Source organism: Chelmon rostratus, chromosome 2 (assembly GCF_017976325.1).
Source record: "Chelmon rostratus isolate fCheRos1 chromosome 2, fCheRos1.pri, whole genome shotgun sequence".
Classification (NCBI taxonomy): domain Eukaryota; kingdom Metazoa; phylum Chordata; class Actinopteri; order Chaetodontiformes; family Chaetodontidae; genus Chelmon; species Chelmon rostratus.
Window position 1 is genome coordinate 29,202,024 of NC_055659.1, and position 27,172 is coordinate 29,229,195.

Below are 27,172 nucleotides of genomic sequence, written 5' to 3' on the forward strand. Positions count from 1 at the left end.
TGATGAGTGCAATGCAGCATTTTAATAAAAGAGATTCTGAAATAAAAATCAACTTGTAAAACAAATAAAACCATTGTATGATGCAACGGAGATAAACCTGGGGGGTGTCATTCCAATCCAGTGAGTGAAAAAGTGACAACGTGAGCAAGATAGTTAGGTGGGGAGGATTTGAAGTAACTCAGAATGAGGCATTTTTCTTATAATGATCATTTTCAGCAGTTTGAAAATGCCAGTAATGCTTTCGCAGGTGCCCTGTGGCCACTTAACACCTGCAGACAGACATTATGGCAAAGTAAAAACAAATAAAATGAAACCTCGACTGAACTTTTTAAGAAAGATATCTTAAAAGGAAAGCTTAAGACCAGGCCAAGGAGATGAGGCCATGCCTGAAAGTCTCAAATAAAGCTGGACAGTTTATTCGACTGTCAGTTCGTGTAGGGGGCACAAAATGAAACCACTTCAACAGCCCAGGCACAGAACTGATGCATGAGGCTTAGAATCTCACAGAAAACCAAATTCTGCCAGTTAAAAGAACAAAATGTGCTCACTGAAATACTTGCTGAGGGCGAGATGTGAAAATCAATACCACTTTCTCGACAGTCTAACCTAGCATTAAGGCTAGAAGCAGGGAAACAGCTAGCCTGACAACGTTCAATCTGAAAAATACACTGCATCTCATTGAGCAGTGAGACACTGCTGGACTAACAGGTGAACGGTTTCTGTTTGGGTCTGGCTTCAACAAACTGAACACATGATTGACTTTTTGAGGGGTTAGCATGCATGTTCTTAAACAGAGCTAAGTTAGCTGTTTCCACCTCAGTCTTTCTGCTTATCTCGGCTTCCTGGCTCGAGCTCTGTACTGAACCCAGGACATGACATTGGTGACAATCTCCTCATCTCACCAAGGGATAGAAAGTGAATAAAGCCATACTAGAATTATTCCCTCAATGAATAAAATCCTCTTCGGCTACAGTCTTTTTCAAAGGAAGAAATGAAAATCTCTTGTGTCCAATCTGGGGGTAAATGAAAAATGTGTCCACTGACTCAAATCCCACCTCATCAACCTCATCGGGGGGTACATAAGACACAACAGCCCGATGCTACTGTACAACAATAAAGACTTTGCAGTTCTGCAACCCTTAAAGCTTTATTGCAAAGCTAATGCTGCAAAAGCTCTACAGTCAAAACTCTCATTAACAATCAGCTGGAAACACCCCCGAGCTCTTAAAACCATTTAAGTAACAGAAATACACCTGAAACTGGACCAGAGGCAGAGATCTGACCCAGCGTTACTCAAGATAAAAAAGGCACAACAAAAGGTCCTGAGGTACAGCAGCCATCCAAACCGTTTGGCAACACTGACAAGCTAGCTTCAAATATAATCTCTGAATCCTCCGAAGAACATAACTGAAATGTGTGGATCTAGCTGGGAGTATCCCAGGTAGAAATATCTGTAAGTGACCTGAAAGCAGATGCACAGCTGTCTGATAATGCAAGCTGGGCGGAAATCTCAGCAGAGGTCGGAGTCACATGGACCTCGCTGCACTGGAGTCCAATGAGAAAGAACACTGGAAAGGTGTTCGGTTCACAGACTTGCTACCGCAATGCTCAGTGCCTCTTGTGCTACCATGTCAGTGCTACTGAAGAAGAAATGACCGGATATGGACTCAAGTAGAGGATATGAGACGTTAGACTGGCGAGGTGAAAAGATCGTCACTTCATCTCCTGGTTTACGATGTCCCAAAACTGTGCTGTGTGAGGCCATTCAGGAATTCAGTCCCTGCAGATGCTCAGACATCAAAACTTTAGAAAGATGCAATAAACATCACAGAACTTGAAAGTTATCTAGTGAAAGGATAGGATCAGATTTTTGTCAAGACTACTGTCCTCACATGCCATATGTAGGCTGACTGCTGTTGTCATCCCTTCTGTCCATCGTGGCTGTGAGGAGAGAACGCTGCTGCAACTACACTGTGTCCAAAAGTCCCGTTTCTTTGTGTCTCACCCTCTTTATGATGACAGGCTTTTCACCCAGCCTTCAAGTGTGGCCATTCCTAACTGCTATACACATGTTTGCCTTCCCTGACACTTTGTACGAAATACTATCTATTTGAGTTCACACTGAGGTTTTCAGTATGCAAAGTGCTTGTTGGATCACTGAACAGTGTATTAAACCCCCTCCTCCCACAGCTTTCATCAGTCAGATCTCTGACAGCGACGACCAACCACTCCACACGGTGACATCCCTCGCAACATCATGAATGCCTTCAACAAGAAACTGAAAGTGTGCACCCATACCGCTCTTTGACCATTGCATCTCGCCCTACTCTATGACATCACCTCAAGTGTGGCCTTTCATAACAGGTGTGAACACTTTTGCCTTCAGATGTGTCATATGAACTAGTTTGCTTTAAGCTTAGCGAACCCCTAACCCCAAAGAGATCTTGCAAAGACTGAAATTCCAAATGGAGAACACAGAATATGATGAACCAGCAGGACAAAACACCGGCACCAAAACAAAGTGCTGAAGCTTCACCTCCAGTAAGAACACAAGGAATTACTATAGCAGCAGAATAACTGTGTCAGTATACACATGGCATGTGAGTATTTTGCATTAAGAAAGACTTTTAAAAATTCAACCTTATCCTTTGAGTCTAGACACCAACGCTGTAAACTCTAAAACAGATTAAATATTGTGATTTCAAGCTACTCTGCCAAATTAGAGGGAACAAAAATTTGGTACCATTTCTGTCAGAACACATTATAGGCTGTATTTACTGTCTCTCATCTTCAAATCCACCTGAATAAAAGAACTTTCCTCTGCTTGGATCAGTTAAGAATAGCAGCATGAAACAAGGGAACTAAAAACGTATCACTTCCTGTTCATGGGACGGTCACTGCAAGGCCTCCTCAGGGATTTTCAGAAATCATGAACAGATTAAGGAACAACAAAGAAAGGAAGAATACTTTATATTATGCCTGTAACAGGTACAGACCCCATGGTCTCAGCCATTTACATTTCATTATCCCTTTTTGATACCGTGGCTGAAACCATTTCCCTCCCTGAATGTGACAGATGAACTCAACATGGAAGATTAAAAACCCAGAGAAAAGCTGGAGAAGCACAGAAAAAAAATACAGATATGTAAGGTCTGAAAACAAAATCAAAGGAAATTCATGAAAAAAAAAAAATGAATGCTTCACCCCTGAATTGAACAGAGATGTTTGGCACTTTATTGTACTGAGTCCAGACAAGTTGAATCAACTGTGGATGGATGGAAGCAGAAGGAGGGTCTGAAGTCACATTGAGAGGGTTCAAACGATGGCGTTGGTGCCCCGAAGGCCGACCCCTCGGGCGAACTGCTCCAGCAGGCCGGAGATGGCGCCGGAGGGGCTGGGCGCGGAGGACTTGAGGCCCACGGTGGAGCTGTAGGCTGCCAGGAAGACTTCCCGCACCGCCTCCAGACGGGCCTGACGCTCAGAGGGGAAGGAACACCTGGAGAGGAGACAGGAAGGAGGAAAGGTAGGAAGGAGGGAGGAGAAGCAAGAGGGAGCAAGATAAGAAGACAGGAAGAAGAAGGTTAGGGAGGGAAATCCTATTTCAAAAATGCTGTAAAAATAATACGAGACAGAACAAAAAAGATGAAGTCTGCCAAGAAATTAAAAGAGAAAAAGAATAGAATGACACAGGTAGAGGCAGCTTGGATCGACCCCACTTGGGCCATCATGTACTCCTGAATTAACCATCACAGAGCACACACTCTTCACAACTGCCTCTGCTTCTCGCCCTTCTTCCCAGTCTCTCTCACTCCCTCCGAATTAAGCTGGATAGACGTTATTTGCCTTTTCCGACTGCAAGCGACGCTGGCGGGACACACTCAATTTGGCAGTCAGATCAAGCAGAAATTAAAATGTGTCCCCTGCTGGGAGCCGAGAGCAGGAGGATGAGTCAGAGGAAGAGCCCGGTGGAAAATTCATCTCCCTTGATTCTCCTCCTCATCTATGGCTCGGTTCAGTGAGGGGACACAGATCAGCGACAAAATCTGCACGTTCCCCCGTCAGGAAGCCATCTCTGCTGAACCAGGTTCAGTTTTCACATCAACACATTCACAAACACTCCCGTGTTTCTAAGTTGTAGGCTACATTTCTACTACAGTATTTTGTTGTGTATGGGCTAACATACATGCTAATACTGCACACATGGAGGGGCCACATCACACCCAAAGCAAACACTGTTGATCTGCATGTTTGCAATCATGATAAAGTCGCTCTCATTTACACATTTTGCTGTTTCTGTCATCAGACAACTGAACAAGTATAAAAACAGCCATTTTATCACAGCTCACATACTTCACCAGGCACCGATTCCCAAGCTGCTGCACAGCTGATGAAATCATGATTTCATGATCATGACTATGTCTGACAACTGTGCCTTGTGATTGGCTATAAATGACATTTAAAGTGAGCAATCACAGAAAATTAGATGTAACAAAATGTTGTCTTTAGCTTCACAGTCACACGGGCTCCCACTGTGATTGGGCGAGTTTACATCACTGTTATAAAAGCTTGGTTTTCTACGTACAAACTGAAATTCCAGAAAAGTTCTGTGTTGAGCAAAGTAGTAGACAAAAGAAGTTTCGTCTGCTGGTGATGCCAGACGGACACTGAAGGACACTAGGATTCATCCTGTCAGAAACATACATGTCTGCACCAAATTTCACAGCAACTCCTCCAATAAAGAATCTCTTCTATAAAACTCATTTGTCAACACGTTTGCAGTACATAGACACTGTGTATGCTAGCTGATGCTTTACAGAGAGCAAACCCATCATCCAGTGACATACTTACTAATTTGATCGCAACATTGACACTTCCACCATTCACCACCATTCAGGGTGAGCTTAGTTTCCTTAATAAGAACAATGGAAAAAGATGCTCTGGTTTCCTCCAGACAACTGGTTAGCTGAGGTGCTAAATGCTTAGCTGAACCACCTGTAACATACAGGACTGAAACTCAGCAGGAGGCCTGACCGGAGGGACAACGGAACTTACATTCGTCCGCTGGGTCCTTCATCCTGAAAACTGAAGGGCAGGGGGGAGTCGTAGGCAGCAGCCACAGCAGATGAGGTGGAGGAGGCAGAGGCCAGAGGTGGAGGGAAGTGAGTATGGTCATGGATGCTGCCACAACCTGAAACAATCTGCCAACTTCCGTACTCTGTAGAGAGGGAGGAACCTGACCGAGTGTAGTCTGCTGCCAGCCTGAGAGACGGAAAACAGGGAGAATTAAGAGGCTGAGTCCTATCTGTAAGTTAGTTACCAAGCATCAACACATCTGACCCACTTTGACCCCATAAACACTTTGTTATGCTGGTTGGTCGACAGCAAGGACTGGAAAAGAGAGCTCAGAACTTCAGAGGAGAGTTTCCTCTATGTTGAGTTGCTGAGGTCACCAATAAGCATCAAGGTGTATGTTTCTTTAAAATAGCTACTGGAAGAATCAGAAAATTAAGCACAGCTGTATGTCCTCACACTGTTCTGATCTAATCAACAAATCAATAATCAATATACATACAATGTGAACATATTTGGGGTCAGTGCTGAACACTGGAGGAAGAGACTTTCTCATTGTCCATGCATGAGCTGCACTTTGAGGCCACACAGGTTGGTAAAATGAAGAAAGCACTGTGACTCTGGTGATCATCCAAAATTTACATCACTGAAGTTAGGTGCGTGTATAAAAAAAAGATGGCCTGCAAACACAGACTGCATGACGGGGTTGTATCGGCTCACCTTCTTCCAGGGACAGCCAATGGGCTGCTGCCAGTGCGCGTGACGCCGTGTTCTGATTGGTTGGAGGAGGAGGAGCTGGAAGACCTGGCCTCGCTGAGTGGATGGGAGAGGTGCTCTTCCAGAGGGTTCTGTTTATTCCAAACTACCATCTGAGGAGAGGAGGCGGTGCCTTTTCTCCTGAGGAGAGAAAGAATACATCAATATCCACAGAGGAGGAGGAGGAGGAAGAAGAAGACTGTATGCAGCATGGACAGCTTGTGATGTAACTTTCCCAAATGATTGATGTTGGCCTTCAGTTCTGAATAAATAAGAGAAACAGATTGTACTGATTGAAGGATATTTTGATTGGCTGGGAACATCCTCATAAATGAGCAGTTCCTTCTGAAAATTAACTGCCATGTCATTACATTGATCCAGATCAGTCAAGGGCTGCGGCCTTGTTACCATGGACATGAGCGCTGCATGTAAAGGCACTTCAGTGATGACACAGCATTAGCACAGAGCAGGTCTGGACACAGACCATCCTGGCACGATGCAGTGGTGTCTGGCCCAAAACATAATGTTGCCACAACATTTGGATAGTCTTTCAAGATGTCATCCTGCAACACACTATGTCGGAAAGTCAAGTACAAGCAAGCACATGTTCCTGGTTGATTTATTTACTATTATTAACCTCACAATCATCGAGCCTGAGGATAACACGGCCACTCCCAAAGCCCCGCATATGCCCTGAGTACTGAACACTCACAGTCTTTAATCGTCACTGCAAGCTTCTGAGCACTGTGCAGAGCCACATTTCTGCAGACAGTATATTTCAGACTGTGTGGAGTTTGCTATTCACACCCTGTAATAATGTGTACTTGCTCCCTCCCTGTTTTGTTTATCTGTATTAATTGCTGTTGTGGAATTCCACTGTCATCACCATTTTAACCTCACAATGCACTGTGGGATGTTCGCTGAAGTACAGTGCACAGAGTTGTTGCTCAAAACGTCAATCAGAGAGTCCTCGAGCACCTGCTGATTCCACAGTGTGACGGCCCTGAAGAGAGCCTGTGTCAGAGCCCGGGAGTCCATTAGGGTGGCCATTGGAAGTGGGCCACTGATTGCTGCTGCGATAACTTTCCCATGTTGAAAGATGCTGTCTCAAAGTATCATTAATGGCTGCGCAGGGTCTCTTTCAAACTCATGGATCTGCTGCTCATATTTCATTGTCTCACTGGCACCTGAAGCAGAACGCCCCCACCAACACAGCCTCTTGTGCCTTTTTAAAGCAGTGCTGTTTCCAGCCTGAACACTTAGATACATGTTGTTCTGTGGGTTGGTGCTCATGGAAACACTCAAATTCATACTGATAAAAGACGGATGATGAATGTGTATCTATCAACTCCCAAAATTATAAGATTAATATAAAAATATTTTCAAAGAAATGAGTCCATGCATTTTGTGAGCTTGTGTCTGAGATACTGACCAGCTGGAGGCCTGGGGTTGACTGGAGAGGAGGTCCACAGTGTCGTTGGTGAGGCTGGAGGCGCCGCCCGCCTCCTCTGTGATCAGGGAGAACTCGCTGCTCAGACTGGTGACACTGCCGCGATCCCTCGACTCTGAAACCAAACATACAGCAGGTTCAGGTTCCTCACTCAATAGACTTTATTTCATAGAAATGCTGAATGAGAGATTGCATTGAGTTACAGAAGCCAGTGGAACAGAGGCTGGCCCACACGTGATGCTTTCAGCAGCTTTTTTCTGCTTTTCCTCGTCCAGTCGAGCCAGAGGTGTTTGAGACTTTTAAAACTTCAACTACGTAAAATAAATGTATGAAACTGATTTAAAAAATGGTTTCACTATTCAAAATAGCAGGCAGGTAAATGTTGATCAAAGAATCTTTTTGGCACTAGTCTGTGTGAGCACACTGAACACTGAATAGTCCTCAAAAACATGGTCCGTAACAAAATGATAAGAAGCCATTTATACCTGAAAATGATACACTTCGACACAAAGCAGTATACTGATGTGAATGCAAGACTCTGCTTCAAGTTAAGAGTCTGCAGACAGAGCGGTTTGTGATGCAAGATGTTTTGGATTCAAGCCGTGCAATTTTCAAAAGAGATGAAAGTGCAGCGTTATCACCAAGAGGCTCATTGCTTTGTCTCTGGCCCGACACCATCTCTGCCCGCAGCGCTCACAGCCTTTGTTATTCCTCATTGCATCAGACCAGAGGCAAGTGGCAGGAGCTCCCAGTGCTGCTAAAGTACGTCACCAAAAAAACACTTTTAAAGTTGAACTGAGAGTAAAAAATATGACATCTGTAAAGGTATACTGTGCAGGAACAACCTTAAAAACTGATGTACAGACTCTCAGTCATCACTTATTAGCCACTAGAAGTGTGTGGTGTATTTATCTGCAGACACTCTAACCTCTGCCCACATTTTCTTACTTTCTTTTCACTTTGCTGTGTTCAGCAAGTTTCTGGGCTGCGTAGCCACCAACCAATAACAGCACGCAGGTGATGTCGGCAAACAGGTGCCAGACCGTAAGCAGCACACACCCAAGAGGAAGCTACAAAAACGGTGGACACAGCGACAATTCCTGCACCGCATTCCTTTAACAATTGTAACCTACACAAGTTTGTGACTTTTGTATTAACATATATGGAGCTCAAAAGGAAGATATGATTATAAAATCATAGCATCCTAATTAATCAACGTCATCCTTAAAAATTCACTTTATGAGAATTAACAAATACATCATGTCCTGTATTTAGCCTATATCCTTACATTTGGTTATACTTTTACTGAGTTCTTTACGTACATTACACGTACAGTACACTCAGAAAAAAAGAAAAGAAACCATTAACAGCTATTTCAAAAAGTTCAGGTATGGCCAGGGGTTAGAAATTTCCTTCTGTTTTCATATCAAAATAGAATTTAAGCAACTGGTTAGTAGCTGACGATGTTAAGAAACCCAGAGTGAAGTGTCATTTTCTACAGTTAACCAACAGGTAGTTCACTACTACTCAGATTAAACATGATAACAACAAACTAAATAAAACATGGGCATTAAATAGGCTCCAACCATCAAAGGCCTGTCAGTACACTGCATGTTGGCCTGTGTAGAACGAGGGACTTACTTAACTGGCAGAGGTCTTCCACGGTGAATTCACTGTCTTTGAAGTGGGAGTTTTTCCTCCTAAAAGAGAAAAAAATAAGATGAAATAACATCCGAGATCAAAAGGAGTGAAAGGAGGCTGGATTCACTCAGCTGATGTTTGGTCATTCACCAAGTTTCTTATTTACTGGATGAGTGTTACTATAAACTTCAGCAAGAGATAACTATAGCTAACTATAGCTTTAGAAGAAATGTTTCACAAGAAAGAAAGAAAGAGCAGACATGTATAAAGCATAGTAAAAAACTGAAAAACACACCTCTGTTTCTTAACAGCAGAGAACGTCTCTGAGACAATGTGCTTCAAAAAATTGAAGCAAAAAAAGAAAATCTGTGGGAGAAAAAAACGTTTGTGATCAGAGGGGAAACACAGCCATCAAACATAAATCACTGCACCAGCAGGTGTTCTAATGCATACTGTCCTCTCACATCAAACAGCAGTCTGTGAAGAGATCAACACACCACACAGCTAGCTGCTACAGGCAGGTACAAACATCTGAGCTGAGCGCGCCTAAAGGAACATGTTGTTCTACTGAGAATGCTCCTGGTGCAGATATTAGCAATTCTGCCACATTGATATTTCTCCCTCTGTGATTATTGACTGTTGATGTGAAATAGCTATTTAATAAAGAAGCCTTCTCCCTTTGATTCTCATGGACTGATGCCAGAACACGATGCTGATGTTGATGTTTTAGAACTGAGTCCTTTTCAACCTTTAGTTTGCCAGCACTGACATTTAGACTCGGACTGATACTAGGTTTCTGAGGCCAATACCACTGTCTCTATTGAAGAGAATGATCTGCAGAAACTTGTGACCACACAACTTTAGAGCAGGACACTTACAGCTGAATAATAAACTTGTCATTGCTTTGTGGTAAATGAATGGCGTCATATCTGGGCTGTAATGTCTTGTTACTAACAAACATGTCTGTAAGTAAATGCAAGGTTCATATAAACACATAAGAATTTATGTCTTCACATGTATTTAGTGCAACTGGGCAAACACAACACATTCCACCACAGGCTTCATCAACCAACATGTACAATAAATAGTGTTGGCCAAATATCCAAGCCACACCCATCAATCACAGGTGCATACAGTGAGGGGGTGGGTGACAAAGTAAATTTAACTTTTAACTTAAAAAGGAATATTACTTCAATCAGGATGATGGCTTGTTGATCTACCTAACATCATGTTCTGGTCAGTCAGTAAACAGAAGCCATATCATCATAATACAGTGAAAATAAAAAAAACTTACCTCCTCCCCTTTGGAGAGTCGATCTGGCAGCATGTGACTAGAAATACATACAGAGAAATGGACCACATTAACGAAACTTTGAACATGAACGATTACCCTGCACCTGCATTGGTTGACATTTCGGATCTGAATACTTATTTAAATGAGTACAAGTAGCGCAAGTAACTTAAAGGATAACTTTCGTTTTTTACAACCTGGACCTTATTTCTAGCATTAAATACGACCATTTACTCACCCAGACAACTTTGGTGGCATTTGGAGTCGTTTTGAAGAAGATATATATAACGCATCTATATAACGCATAATCTCGTTCATATTCCAATATTTTGTTATGATACCTAAAGTGACCAGGCCATTGTTTATTCTGTAGGATTGTTCAAATGTCATCTTTCAGTGTACTGATGAGTGTTAATGAGATTCGGTTCACCTCAGTCACATTGGCTTGGCAGAGGAAGTTTCACAAAGTAATATCATAAAACATCAGCGCATTAAATTACAACTAAGTTAAATGAGATAAGGGTTTTGGAACTAGGGCAAACTGACCCTTCAACTCAGCCAATCAAAGCATAAGTCAAGGGCTTCACTGGGGACCATGATTCGCTCTTGATTTTCTTCCTTTAACATGTGCAAACTACTTCAAAAACAAATTGTTCAGAGACTTAGGAGCACTGGTCCAGAATCGGCTTTACTCCCCTGAGAGTGACTTTGTAACAGTGATCACAGCTGTTCTGGTGCCGCAGACAATGTTGATGTCCATGAAAGAGCGTAGAAATCAACAGATTACTCCACAAATAACCTAAAGTCCAAATATGATTCTGTGCTAACAGATGAGATAAAGTGCCACAGCTAAACCCCTGGGTGTTCCCTCCATCTCTCTGCTTGATCTTACACGCACGCACGCACGCACGCACGCACGCACGCACGCACGCACGCACGCACGCACGCACGCACGCACGCACCTTTTCTGCTTGGCCAGTGTCCCGAGGGCTTGGGCAGGCCTGCTGATGTATAATTACATGGGCTAGATGGCAGTGAAGGGCTTTGTACGAGACTGCCTCTGATGAGCTCAAATTGGAGAGATCGTGCTGGTAATTATGAAAGGAGAACCTCAAGAGGAAGAGTGTGTGAGAGAGAGAAAACGTGTAGAGTGGGAGGATAAGAGACATGGTCAAGAGCAAAGCCAGAGCTGTGCTACTTGCCTCCTGTCGCCCCAGCCCCCCTCTCCCACTGCTCCCAGTGCTTCATTAACCAGCCACGTTTCAATTATGGGTCACACACAAACACGGTCCATCTAAAGCCAGATGGCACCAACAAGTTGCAAATGCACCTCTGAAGTATTGATACCAGCTAATGTGCTATGAGTTATGGCTCATGGAGAGGTCATGAAATGATGATAGTGATGATTATGTTTACCCGAAGAGGAACCAGTCGTAAGCGATGGTCAGATACAGGATCTGGGCCGGTTCCAGGCTGGCGTGCACGGCGCCGTCCTGTGAAAAATACATGACATGAGTGAGTCGAACATTTCAAACATCCTGTGTTAAATAAAACACTATGGGCCAATCATCCACACAACGTCAAGCAGTTCCGGACACCAAAACTGGATTTCTCATTCTGTTTGAAAAGCTTTCCATACGTGTGGTCTGTGGTTTCAAGTGAAGCTTCCAGTATGATCCACGTCTTGAGACAAAAAACAAACAGAAATATAACGAAAGGGCTCTATTTGTAATGAAGGCAGTGGAAACTCATTAAAGCCTGTGTTTTAAATGGTAAATTAGTTTTATGTGGAGAGGTATGAATGAGGATGGGTGCTGGGGCCGAGGCAGATGGATTTGGCGTGAGATTACTGAAGTCACTAATGAATGTTGGAGGGGCCAAATGAGCTGCCTGTAGACATGTGGAGAAACATCAGGGAAGCATACAGGAGTTAAAAAGACAGAAGGAGAAAAAGTCAGAACTTACTGCCCACAGAGAGAGCCTGAGCAGCGACACAAACAGAGGCGTTCTGTCCCAGCCTGATATGCAGTGCACCAGGAGGCCACTCTCATCTGAAACAACACACAACATCACCTTCAAGACCTACAGCAACACTGTACACTGCTCTGTACGGGATCAGAAGTGAATTATGAACAGATGGGATTTATCATTTATAACAGAGAAGCAAGTCATTAGTAATATACACCTGATGCTCTCCTTTCAAAAGTACTAAAAATCAGAAAATCAAATAATACAATACTGAGTGATGAAAGTGGCAAGACAAGAGATTGTGGATAACAACAAGCATATTCAGTGTGCAGTGGGTAATAAAAACATGAGTCAATTCTAATCGTCAACCATCCTTAAGTTATCAGTCTTTCATAAACAACCAACAACCGCTTGAACCGGTTGGGATATTCAGCAGGTTGCAATCTACAATGTCACCACTAGATGGCTAAATCCAACACACTCGTTCTTTAAAGGAACCTCACATCAGGTATTCATTAGGTTGTGCACTGGCACACAAATACATACGTACGTACGCGTAGCTAAACACAAACTAACCTCAGCCTCCTTCCATGAACTACACACTGAGCTACAAATAACTGAACCGTAAGTCACTTTGAAGATGAATTCGGTGATTTTATTAGTAGGTTGGGCAACAGACACTTATATGTTGTCACTTGATAAAGCAGTTGGTGAATATTAAAAAAAGTTAAATCCTACACCATCAAATGCTGGCTGCAGATTTGTGTGTGTTTACAACATGCTTAAGACTGGAAATTGTCAGCATAATTGTGTCGTTTTAGTTCTTTCTTGAAAATTGTGTTCTTTGAGTTCAAATGCTTTATGCTGTAAGTTTTCCTCCTTTTCTTACTCCTCCTCCCTTTGAAAAAAGTTGGTTCTGTGTTATGTCTCAAACAAAAAGAGTGACAAGTTACCATCCTGGTTAAATAAAGTACTGTAAAATAGAATTTAATTCAAAATCATCTATATTTAGATTCAGCATAATATGGCTTAAACAGTCACACTCATTTATGCATCCTAGTCATGTGTCACAGCAGCCGATTAATGCAGTAATTTATTCTGTAATATGTTAATTCTCCTCTGGATATTAGCATAGCTGCTGCTCTGGGCCACAGCATTAAACACAAGAAACAGGTGAATTTAAGGAAACAAGCACCACAAGCTCGCATTTTCTATGGCTGCAACTAACTAACTCATCTTCTCGATTGGCTGATTAATTTTTCTGTTGATAAAATGTCACAAAACAGTTAAAAACAGCATCTTCAAAATATTAGTTATTTCTGACCAACAATCCAAAATGGAAAGATATCTACACTACAATTATATAAGACAAAGAGAAGCAGTAAATCTGCACACTAAGAAGCTGGAACCAGAGTGTCGCCTGAGTGAATCTTTGTTTGAAAAATTAATCAAACTATTTATCAGTCATCAAAATTAACTATTAAATGAAAAGAAATGCTGATCATATTCTTAATTATTCAATATAATTAGCTGATTTAGAGAATATGTATTATGGCAATTTAGATTTTCTCTGTATCATGTAAACAGAAAACCTGAGTGTCTGATTATTGATAAAGTCAGGGTGCAAAGCCTCACTTTGACACGTGCTGACTAATAACTGGGCTCCATCATTGCTTTAACATTTCACTGTCTATATGACTATTCCACCACCACCACCACCTACCATCACTGTTGATGATGTGAAGCAGCAGCTTCAGGTAGTTCTGGGTCTGCTCCACCAGGTCCCATGACTGAACACACACACACACACACACACGCACACACACACACACACAGACACACACAGACACACACACACAGCAAATACACTGTTAATTCAACAGAGAAATGCATTGATTGCACTGTGAGGTTTTCAACCAGTGTTTCCCTTTAACACCACCTTCAGGATCATTCAGTATATTCTGCAATATATCAGCTCCAGCTCTTTGTTTAACCAAATGAAATATTCAAACCCAAGTCTCTATGTTTTCTTACGGCTGCACCATCATCCCATCCACATTTCCCAAAATTCAGCCTCATGTACTGCATATGGTAGTTTCTAAAATAAAGTTCTGTGGTTTTGAACAATGTTTGGCTACACAGTCCTACTCACTGAGGTTTAAACCACACTGTAACTACCACCATGTGTGTGCAGTGCAAGTGGTTGTGAATCATGACCAAAGCACTTTGTAGGTTGGACAACAGATGGCACTGACACACCACAAATAGCACAGAGAAATACTGAGTCACAGCTGGTAGAGGGTGTACAGCTGACTAAAACCAACAAAGTAATTCAAATAAGAAAAGGAGAGGAGCAGTCACCTGGTACTGAGTCCAGTCAATGTTCAAGTTCTGAGTAAAGCACACAGGGATTGTCAAAGGAGCATCCACATAGTCCTGTCAGTGGAGACACAGTGACATCAGATTAATACAGCAGAGTCAAAGTCCTGCAGAAACCCAGACAGAGCAGACTCACAACAGTCTCTATACCTGATTCCAGTTGAACACCAGACCCTCTGCTGTGTAGTCTCTGTCTTTGTAGTCCTTAAAAAACTCACACCCTAAAAATACAAGAAAAAACATATGCACACACATTCAGCACACTTGGTCGTTAGCAGAAGCCACTGAATGTGGCCATTATCATCAAAATATAAGTAAAAAATGTTTATAACTTATTAGAGTGAGGTCGGAAAATGAATTCATCTGTCGGCATATTTTTAAAAGCAAACTCGAAAATCCTGTCTCCAAACGGCAGGCAATGAAACGAAATGTTTAGGATGTCTGCGAACATCTACGCAAGCTTTCTCTGCCCTGCTCTGCTCTGCCCAGCTCTGCTCTGCTCTGCTCTGCCCTGCCCTGCCCTGCCCTGCCCGGCTCTGCCCGGCTCTGCTCTGCCTTCAACATCTTTGTAAATGGTGGAGAATGTTAACACTCTGTAGTGGACAAACTGTTTGATTCAGTTTTTACATTCAGTTTCATGCCATTAAAGCGTGTAATGTCAGATATGACTGATTCATTTAAAATAAACACTTTGCCAATTATTTTTGGTCCATTTGAATTCAATAGTGATCAAACAGCACAAATGCATTATTTCTGCTACTTTCCTTTAACTGGTTATCGGCAGGGATTTTTTTAAGGCATGTTCTTTTTAATGGACTTCTAAAAGATCATTTGTCAATAAAAACTCTTTCCCCTTTTTTGTGTTATATAGTCTGTTTTAAGAAGCAAGTAAGGTATCTGGATCAAAAAAGATGAATGACTTGATTGGACTGAACAGACCCATTTCTTTCAATTCATTCCATTCAAGGAAAATTAATCTCAGTGGGCTTTATTTGATCTTTTTTTATTTTATTTTTTATCTTTTTGTCTTTCTGAGTCGCAGGGGGTCACATATCTGCATTTCTGTAGCCACAAAATCACTGAACAGTCCAACACTGTCCTTACAGGCTCAGTTAGACAGACAGAAAAGGCAACCCAACCAGTGGAATGTATAGCCTGAGGCCAATATCAATATATCTATTAAAGAATTGAAAAATATCTGATAATGATATAGTATATTGGTCGATTTTTCATAAATGCAACAACATCAACAGCTTTTATGATAAGGATTTGTGAAATTTGTCTTTTTAAAGAACTGTGACCAAGGTGTATATACTTAGGAGGATATTTTACAGTGTAAAAGTAAACTTGTCAGTGCTCTCCAGTGGAGCAGCTATGCAAGTGTGACACTATTTCCTAACTACCTCAGACTACTTACTATCTACAGATTTGCAGCATGACTGTACCACAGTCTCGCTAGCTATTTGCTGACATATACACTACACAATGCCGATATATTCACAGTGAGCTGTTTGCTGCTGATAAACAGTACCGGCCCAGGACACCAGGAGTTTACCTGGGTAAGGCACAGAGAGCAAGGTGAAGTCTGCATAGCGTTGGGCCTTGTCTGCCTTCTCAGAGGATGTCACACTGCAGAGACAGAAAGAAAGACGCAAAGAGCCAGATGAGAATCACTGTGAGCATTCATGGGCATGTACAACATTTCAATACACTAATCTTTAACACCACACCGGACCTTTTATGTGTTATCACAGCTATAGCAGCATCAGCGTATATTTTGTTGTATACAAGTTGGGTTTTATTTAACATTTGTGAAACACTGACTACAACCCACCCTTGATTGTAAGTGTGTGTTCTTGTAATTCAGAATTGAAAGTAATACACTGCACTGAAGTTATTTCATGAAACATCCACCTTTAAACTGCTGTTAAACAGTAAAATTGTTTACTGCCTGTCTGCTACCTTTCTAGCATTAACATGTTCTATGCCAGTCCTTACATCTGTCTGTAGTTTGTGCAGCATGTTAGCTGCTCTTTTGATCAGTTACTCAGTACACATCTGTAGTTAAATATACCCAAAAACAGCACCAGTACCGTCTAGTCCACATGCAACCTAACAGCCACTATCAACAAGTACAGTGGGTTAGCTCTTAGAATACCAGAATGGTGTGACAACTATTACAGAGCTCCACTATATATACACAGAGCTGAAAAAAATATATCTAAATCTAAAGCCTGCCCAGCTTTGGCATGATCATGAGCACGCTGCATACACCCAAACTCAATTCATTGCAGAATCTGCAGAAATCTGAAGCAAATAATGAATACAGTCCATAGTCCAATAAGGTTTCTACCTACTAAGTCCAGAGGAAATGGTGACCTAAATAACAGCCAGAGTGTGGATGAACTAGTCCATGCTGTTCCTTACTTTAGGCCAAACTTAACCTTCTTGTTCTCCACCATCAGGTCACAGATGTAGCGAACCGAGAGGTAGCGTAGCAGCTTAATGTCGTGGCCTCGAACCTTGTCAAAGAGCTGGGAGTCCCCGTTCCTGAGGAGAGGGAAAGAGGGAGAGACAGAGTGTGAAGGAAGCAGGGTAGGAGAAAGGAGACGAAGGAAAATCAAAAGAGAAATAGACTTCCTCGAAGTTTAGATGTAGTCTTTGTCACTGAGGTCATTCATTGTTGTGTTTTATTGCTGTCTCAAGTGATTACTGTCACACACCGACTCAGCTCACAGAGAGGCCAGTGTCTGATGTTCATTGTACACTTATCTAATTAAAGTGATGTGATTACCTGACTGCGCTGTCATCCTCTCGAACCTCCTCAGACTCTGTCCACGTGTCGTCACTGCCCCCTGAGAAAAAACACAAGAGTACACGATGAATATCTGCACTCAGCAAGGCTAGGACACGGACTCAAACTTACAGTAACTGTGTTTTCAAATAGCTTGAAAGCAACTTCTGTTCTGATATTGTACCTTTAAGGGTCAATTTGCTAGACAAGTCAAGGCAGATATAAGGAACACAATCTTGCTGGAAGCAGGCACTGAATACAAGCACTTATCAAGCAAGTCATCTACTGAAATGTCATAATATGTGTAATTTTAGGCTTACATAAAAGCTCAAATAACACATTTATCTAGTGTCAATTTCTAATGTTGTATATGTTGTATGACATTCTACTATCATACAACAACATTATATAAGCAATGATTCAGTTACCCGATAATATCACCCAAATTAAGCTCATCACTGATTTAGCTGTATTGGAACATATGATAGTCTGAAAGTAACAGGAACAAGCAGTTCTAAAATACCAAAGATATATGTGAGTTAGTTCAGATACAGTGACGAGCACTCAAATTTATTTTTATATTGTAATTTATGCCACTCAGTATTCAAAATTCTTTAAAAACCACATTTAAGGATCCATATCAAGAACTTGTTTGTATAATGCATTTATGTTTACACATCTAATACTGGCTGATATATCACTACCAGCTTTTCTAACTCTTCAATGTCACATCTGTTCAGTATATGTGAGGCTGTGTGATGGAGTCTACATTTTACTCCATTCCAAAGGTATACTCTGCTGTTATGAAAATAACTGAACTGTAGACAGGTCATATGACCAACATCGTGCTTGTAATTGATGGAGGATGATAACTAACCAACAAAGCTTGTTCCTAATCACACTTCACTTTAACACTGACAAATAAACCAACTAAAATGTGCCAATAATTAAAAACTGCTGATATATCGTCACCCTCAGACTCAAGCGTGGGAACGTTAAAGTAAAGGTGTAAATCAAAACACCTTCTGATCAATATATTAATAATCTTCAGTAGATCTCAGATTCCCAGCAACTCCTCTGAAGGACTTTTGTGTTTGTCATAATAAACACAGACACGGCGGCTGACACAGCAAGTTGGACTCAGCACACTCCGAGTTGTTTGTTTGGGAAGGATGCACTTTCTGATGACATTTAGCTCTTGTTCTTATGGAGGCTGAATGCACTTATTGTAAGTGCTTTGGATAAAGGCATTTGCCAAATGAATGACGGTAATGTAAAAGCCCAGTCAGCGAACTGGGTATGCAAGCTTCCCCACATAACTCCATTTGCTTATAGTCCACAAAACCTGTTTTTGGGCAATGTTCGAAGTATTCTAGAAATCAGGAACTTCAGGGAGGGGTTGTATCCCTTCCAGCCACAGATCCTCACTGCTTCAGACCTGTGCAACCTGAGCAAAAGGACCTGGACTTCTCTTAAGAGTGATTACATATACAGAGCAAAACAGGCAGATAGAGTGTTTAAATAAACTAAAAAACAAAAGACAAGTGGAAGCTTAGGCGTCTAAAGACCTGTGTAAAGGTTTAAAGCAAAGCTAGGGGGGTCTTTCCCTCTAATCCCATAAACGTAGATCAGAATACATTCACACATAAGTTAGAGCAGTGGACCTCAAACTTTTTGGGGCCAGATCACTGTGATCATTCAGCAAAAATGCATCTACTAAACAAAATGGTCATTTTCTGCATTTCTGACTGCGGGACAGCGGATCTCCAACTTCTCAGCGAGGTAACCAACTCCTCTCATTGTGCTCTGCTGTCTGCAGACTCATGCTGTGTGCAGCATCAGGTCAGAACACAGTTGCTCAAAGAATGATGGAAATAAAGACCAATTACTGCCTGGCTTTATTAACACAACATTAGTTTGTTTTGTTGCCTCCAGACGTATGTCACCTGTAGTGTTAAACTGCGTTTGCTGTTACCACCAGTAACTACAGGTGTCGCCAAACCAGGATTCTTGAGACTGCCACTTGAACTTAATTTGAAGCATGAGCAGTCAGACAAATAATACCAACCGCCTAGCTTGATCAACTACCTGACAACTATTTATTAATCATTTCTGTTGTTTTTCTTTATTCGTTTATCATTTGGTCTGTTTCATAAACCAAATGATTGATGGATTAACTGAGAAAATAATTAGCACTTTAACCAAAAGATATGGCCAAAATCTTCTCACAGTGTCTGTAATTTTGCATCATGGTAACAGTTTATATCACAGTATAGTAACTGTTCTGCAAATTCAAATAATAAACAACCATAAAGTACCATACTTCATCACATTTGATTATTTCCTTCTTTTATTTGGAAATTTAAAAAAGACTCAAAGCACTAATATTAAAGATTTCTCAAATGTAAGCTTCAAGGTTCAGTTTGAGAACAACAGAGATGCAGTAGAGGTGCATTACCTGCACCGACTGTCGCTCTCAGCAGTCCTGCTGACCTTATGAGGCAGCTGGATTGCTACACCGCACTGCTTCCCCCAAATATGTAGCAGAGACACTAAAGCTGTTTAGTCCTACGACAATGTCCACAGAATCAGGTCCGGACATTGTTCAGTTGTCCTTTCATGTGTACGACACACTTGTCCATGTCAGACACTTTCTCGCCTGCTGGAAACACTCCATTTGGTTTCGGGGCAGGGTGACGCCTGGCCACAGTGTGCAGAAGGAGGAGGATTCATCCATAATGATGGTGGTTTTTGCTTTGACATCGATACTACATGTATTTGGACGTACCAGCAACGTCAAGAGTAAGAAACAATATACAGGCATACAGAAAGGAGTACGAAGCAGCTACACTCCAACACGTACACGCTCGCTGTGCAGCAGGGCAGCAGTGCGTTCCATGTGAAGTGTAAATACGTCTGAAGGAGAAACTCCCATGGTGAAAACAGCATTGCCAAATCTCTACTGGTGGACACATGTGTGTCTTCACATGGTATATACACCGTCATATCACCCAACCTGATTAATCAATAATTGAAATAATCCTGAGCTGCAGCCCTAATTTAACCCACTTTGATCAGAGTTAAAACGGAAAGAAAGTGAACCTGAAATGTCTGTAATAAGTGCTAATTGCATAGGTAAAGCTGAAGCAGGGAGGTGGTTGACTCTTCCTTTCACCTTTATTTTTGAAGTAACTTAAGGATAAGCTGGGTTTCTGTTCACAAAGTCCTCATGTTTTTGCACAATCGCAGTATTCCCACATCTCTGCAATTAACTTTGTGACTACAGTGTTTTTATAACTGAAGGAAATGATGGCAAAAGACTACATAAGCTTAATTACCACAAATCATGTATATGTGAAACTGCATTTTCAATATTTTATATTTGTTGCACTTGGTGAATTAGTGTTTCTGAATGAAGCTGATCCCCAGTCACTTAGAGGAACAGTGAGTCCCAACAGGAAAAGTTTGACAGCTGTCTGACAACTGCTGCATCTATTCACAGGCCAGAGAGCACACATGGAACTGAAACCTACCATGGAAAACAAGTCAGCCGCAACTTCCCCTGTTTCGGCTAAATTAAAGTTGTGGTGTGTGTGTGTGTGTGTGAGTATGTGTGCGTGTGTGTGTGTGTGTGTGTGCGTCTGCGTGTGTTTTGTACCTGAGAAGATGTAGTTGTAGCCTGTGCGTCCGTACAGCTCTCCCCATCCTGCCAGAGTGGACGACCGGCATATATGCTGTAACGAGGAAGAATCAGGATCATACTCATGCTCACACCTGCATGTAAAGTTACAATCTTTTAGGTCTTTTCCATCGCCTGGCTCGACTCCACTCGACTCAATATATTCTATACATTTTTTTTCTTTTTCCATTGTGCAAAGTACCTGACAGCAGGTACTTTGCACAAAGTTTGGTATCATCTCAGATGAGATTTCAAGCGAGATGAGTCGATGATGTGAAAACACTGCATGCCACTCATTGGTCACAGGGTACAGTCACCAAAATCGTCTCTTGCACGGTACAGGACGACGGGATGTCCTAGAAAAGCCCAGCATTTTTAAATAGCTAAGCTACCAGCAACCGCCATTTTTCTTTCTCACTCAACCCATATAAGCGAGCTAAGCCGATACTCAAAGGTGGAGTGCACCATCTCTTAGATATCCTCAAAGTGTAGTATGGCTCCTTTGTGAGTGTGTGGTTGAGTGAGGAGAGTGAGAGTGAATGACAGTGAATGTGAATATAGCAGAGGAAAAGGTTAGCAGTGAAGCTGTCAGTTTAGCAGTGGCTTGTAGGATACAGTTTCTCAGGCTGCAGCCTCTCAAGACCCAAGTAAAGCTCCAGTGTGTTGTTTCCCAACCACTGGAAAAGTAAAGGGGGAGTGGCGTCGCTATGACACTCAGCTAAGAATCCCACCTACACTGAGGGAGCACTATCCGCAGTGGAAAACGAAGTCGAGAAAAGCAGCTGGAAACAAAAGCGAGAAGAGTCGAGTAGAGTTGCACCATGCAGTGGAAATGCAGCTATTAATAATCTTGTCACCTGTCCAGCCTAAACATACAGGAAAGAGGTAGTGGTGGCCACAGACAATCTGCTCATTTCATTCTAAGAAGCGGTGACAACTGTAAGTATTTATTTTAGTTCCATAAGCAGACCTGTTTTTATCCCTGTTAAAGTGTGTTTTATTACAAAGGTGCTACTGTCTAAATACATCATCTTTAGATTGGAACTAGACCATGTTTCTTTCAGAGGAACAAAGACTAAATGATGTTATATTAATTTCACATTTTTGCAGCAGTCATAGCAAGGCTTGAATGTGCAGGCTTCTCAGAGGAATGAATTGGTAATTAAAGGAGCATTGGCAAGACCATCAACACAATGGTTAATTACTCCCATGTCAAGAGAAGGTGTCTTCCTAATGTCTGTGAAACTGTGAACAATTAACAAGTATTACAGGTGAAATATTTTTTTTTCTTAAAGAGTTTATACCAGCTGACAAAGAAAAACTGATTTTTAACTGGGAAAAAATCAAACCAGACTGGTGCACAAGATTTCATGCAGGAGGCAGCGCAGCAGCTCTGTTGAATGTGGTTGAATCTTGTTTGCACAGATCCCTGAACCTCTCTCTGCCTCAAATACACCTGCGCTCTGCTGTGATCCACAGGGTGTTCGGTTCAGTGGTGTGTGTGAGGCACAAGTCTCATTCATCAGCTGTATTGATACTCGATCAGTACAAACAAATGCTGTTGTCAACGACACCTAAACCTCATGGATTTCATGTTATATGAGGCTTTGAAGTTGTCTGTCTAATGTGTTATTTGTTCAGAGTGAAGTGAAAACAGGGGACGCTGCGATTGAACAGTACAAATCTTAGACCACGAGAATTTTAGGACACCCATCTCCAGGATTTGAACCATTTGCTGATTTCCACTGGTAATCCAATGAAGAGAGGACTAGAACACAATGTCTTGCAGTTTTTTTGCTTGTTAAGGGAAAGTTGAACATATCTGCCAGCGGAGCAGCAGTACCTTGCCATTGTAGAGGATGACAGGACAGACGAACCTCCCTCTGCAGCGGGCCAGCTTGCTCCGGTTCACCAGGTCCTGCAGCTTGCTGATCTGCACCGTGCTCTCAAACCTGCACACACAGACCACCGTGTTATCCATCAGTCAGTCCACTTCATCACTTCAATTTAATCAAGCTGTCATACAGAAAATGCAATTATGGAGCACTTGATATCACAGCGGTTAGCGTTGCCTACACACTGTAGAGTACGCTGAAAGAACCGAACACTGCTGACACTGAACTGCTCTTATTTTGTGAGATGGAAGTTACAGTTAAGTGGAACATTCAGCAAGACTCAACAACCATTGATTATTTCATTACATTCACCAATATGAGCTGCCTGCCTGCTGCTGTTCTGGCCAAAACACAATCACTTGAATGGTTATCTAAAGGGTTAAATAAGTTACAGTGTACATTCAAGAGGCTTCAAGAACATCTAATGTAATCACGACTAAACTGGAAATACCCAGAAAGGTTTGTCTCTGACTGACACTACATCTGCATTAAGCTGTCTAAACTTTAAAAGGCTGTTTTTGTGTGAAGACAGTTAGTGTTTCCAGGATATTTTGGTGGAGATGTGAAACACATGAACAACATGAAAACAGCTAAATCTCTTCTTCCTAGCACTCTGTTCAGCTGACAAACACAACAGCCTACATCTGGTGAGGAGTGGCCCAGACAGACCAGCAGAGCATTATTTCATGGTTAGGAAGGGTCTGACAAGATCAGCATAAATACATTACATACAGTACATTGACAAGCTGAAACCAGAGATTTCTTGAAAAAAGGCTGAATCTATTAATCAAATTAATTATCAATACTTACTGTCTAATTCCCTGCCGAGCAACGATTTGTTGCAGCTTAAATGTTTTCATTATTTTTGCATCACAGTCATAAAGCCTGTTTTTTCAGGTGTCTAATTCACTGGGTATGACAAAAACAGTCATTCCTTCTCTGGGTATTTTATCCATAAACAGCTTCTCAAATGATTTTTCAGAGAATGTACTATATCCTGATATATACCAATACTGGCATATAAAATTATGCTTAGTGAGAGAGGATTGTTGCCTTATTGCCCACTCCTGGCTAAAACCAGTGCATGTTTGGTGTTTTTGCTGGATTAATGACTTATTTTTGTCACTTAAATTTCTGTCCATAAATTTATAAACTAATAAATTGTTTTAACACTACTACATAGTCCATGTCATTATAAATAATACTGCCTAGAAACCACTTTGGAAATGTGTTTGTAGCCAACTCTGGTGCTTTATGAATAACCAAAATGCTATTTCCCAGTTTATTACTGTGAATCGTGGGAAACGGCAGGACAGACTAAAATAGAAACATTATGTTGTGAGGAAACATATTCTGTGCACATGAGGGATTTACCAGACAGGGAGGCTTTTTTATTAAGAATATGAAAGTCTGCCATGATAAAGCACATCTTTCATTTCCAGCACAACAGTGGAAAATACTTCAGCTGTATTAATCAGCAGATTTATTGAATCACTTCGTATTTCCTGTTTCTGGCTACAATGTGTCCTCATGTGACAGAGCAGTCACTTTACCCTTCAGCTGTCTCGATGTGATCAGAGGGACTGGGGATGGAGGCTGACCTTCGCTCCCTGCACCACAGTAAGGTGTGCGGGATTCGATGAGCAGCAGAAACAAACACAAGGGTAATTGGTAACCGAGTGGACTGGACTTTGTATCTGGCAATGATGGACTGACTGAGTAGTGGAGAGGTACCTGTCTCTCTCGACATCCGTGCATTCATACTCCAGGAAAACTATCTGCCGGGGGTAGTGGCCACACACTTCTCCACTGGAGTTGTGGATGATGCTGTACTTGTAATCTCTGGCAAATAACTCCAGACAACGCTTCTCTATCACCTCCACCTGAGGAGAAACAAAAACAAAAGTTACACTTGTGGTTTAAAAAGAACCTAATTTTTAATCTGGAAAATGACAGCCTTTAGGGATGGATCTTTAAACATCAAACTAAATCTAGATTCATCTCTGTGCAACCATATATCCAAAAAAGTTGGGACACAGAGGAAAATGTAAATACAAACAGAATGTGATTATTTATTCTGATATCCCATATTTAATTGAAAAAAAAACTGAATTTATAGAATTTATATAGAAGGCATATCCACACATATAAATCAGTCATGGATCTACTAGATCTCTTAATATAAATAATACAGTGTACAAGCAGATCTAGATGTTCTGAGGCAGATGGTGGCAAACTTGGTTGCAAACTCAAACCCAGACATTCAATATGTCACTATGCTATGTGTGGCATTCAGAATCATCAGGATTTAAAGACTAATGCCCCTGTAAACTTGCTTGTTAGAGACAGTTTTAGTCTATTTAGCTGTGTACTCTTGAATGATTAATATAAGAGAGGGGCTACACCAGCAATACAAACATGCATCAAAATAACCCCTGATCTGTGGTAGAGCTGTGTCTTTCCATAAGTACACTGTAAATTTACCCAAATAACGTGAAGCTTGGTGGATCACATACATGCCGAACTGAGCAGTTCTTCCTTAAGGTTGTTAAGGGTTCATGTTTCACTATCTGCAGTATATGCTGTTTGGCTGGTGTACAAGGTCACTTTAATTTCCTTGATTCCGCAAGGCAGTTCGGCTTATCATTCACACAAGAGATAATGGGAGATTGTAAAGTAGCTACATGTACATCTAATGATAAGGCCAAATCTTACCCGCGGAGTGACCTCCTTTGCTCTGTACTGCATCTTGGAAAACAAATCTATCAAATCCGCTATTTCCTCGCTCTTTCTGACCGACAGACCGAAGGCCGTGTAGCCGCCGGCCGCGGAGGGGGAGGCGGCCATCATAGCGCCACGACTCGCGGTGGTGGCCTCTAGCCGAACTCGACCTCCTTCAAACACCGCAGAGCCTTGTCCTTTGGAACGGGAAGACCGACCAGGCCATCCCTTCCCAGCCAGCTTCTTCCTGACTGCCCGCTTAAGGGGGCCAGAGCCGGGGAGTCTTCCTGAATTCAGGGCACCGGCGAGCTGCTCCACTCTCCGAACACAAGTCTGTCGCCAGCCCGCACAGCCAGCCACTGACACCACGGCGGGGCTACTGCCGAGTTAGCACTAGCTAACAGGCTAGTTCTGCTTCCCTGGCGTAGGTTGGTCGTTTCAGCTAACTCAGACCCCCGGTATACTCATTTGAGACAATATCAGACCTTTGTAGTCCTCCACATTACAACTCTTTTGTCTACGTTTCTGACATCAGGTGAAGTGATGCCCGACTCGAAGCACCACCTAACTGAACTCCGAACAGCTGGAGTCAGGAAATCTCCGGGATCCTTCCCGGCCTGCTCACGTTTCCTCAATGTCACGTCTTCATGTATCCTTAGCAACCTCGACCATGGTGATAAACGGATGAAAGTTATACAGTCGTCAACCCTGTGGCTGCAGGGTCTCCCTGCTGCATACGTTGTGATGGATGGAAGCTCAGCAGTGGAGAGTGGTGTTGCAATCTGTGTACTACAGTCTGAGGGTACATCAGGCAGTAAACAGGAAGTTGTCATGGCCACGTGACAGACATCTTCCCCTTTAAATGACGTTTGTTGTTGATCAAAGTCAGGTCTGGTGTTTTGGACTGTCTGCAGCCACAGTTGTTTACTCAGAAAATCTTTTCTGGTGCTGCAAACAGAGGTCTGTATTGTATGTGAGATTTTATCTACAAACGGCAACTCATCCTTTGCCAATTTAACACGAACCTCCATTATCTTTTCACCTCCCCTGCTCCCTAATTCTGTTACTCCCATGTTGGTCATAACACAATTTAGTTTTTATTAACTGTTTGGGCTTCGCTGTACAGAATGACGATTGTGCAGTTTGTTTTCACATTCATGTAGTTTTTTTGTGCTCTCCCTCAATCTCAATTTAGACGTGTACCTAAGAGACCAAGCCAAAGATGAAACTTATACAAGGGTGATGTGGAAATTTGAGACCTCCAGGGTACTTTGACCGACTGAGGACTTTTCTGTGGAGCACCCAGCTAAACTTTTTAAACAATTTTGCATATTCATGGAGTCTAGATTTTTCAATGAGGGAGAGGGAGTAGATGTGCTTTTCAGAGGTAATTGAACTTTTCTAAAAAAACATACAACAAATGATTATTAAAAGCAAAGTATTTGAATATATATTTAAACATGTCTGGATGGGATCTTTAAATGTGCATTGACTGCATGAAAACATATTTTCCAGAATTATTGTCATT

General features: G+C 41.9%; 1 protein-coding gene across 1 annotated transcript; it reads right to left on the minus strand.

Annotated features, from left to right (window-relative positions):
* On the minus strand, positions 1–26,451 carry mtmr14 (myotubularin related protein 14). The gene is made up of 19 exons (XM_041947566.1): positions 25,639–26,451; positions 24,658–24,806; positions 22,872–22,980; positions 21,008–21,083; positions 17,350–17,410; positions 16,983–17,105; positions 16,111–16,184; positions 14,706–14,776; positions 14,538–14,612; positions 13,900–13,966; positions 12,174–12,259; positions 11,625–11,701; positions 10,212–10,248; positions 9,213–9,283; positions 8,918–8,976; positions 7,259–7,391; positions 5,791–5,967; positions 5,053–5,259; positions 1–3,496 (listed from the first exon to the last, which is right to left on the minus strand). Exons 1-19 carry the CDS (start codon positions 25,771–25,773, stop codon positions 3,316–3,318), a joined length of 1,968 nt encoding a protein of 655 aa, XP_041803500.1. The 5' UTR covers positions 25,774–26,451; the 3' UTR covers positions 1–3,315.
* Positions 26,452–27,172: the final 721 nt, after the last annotated feature.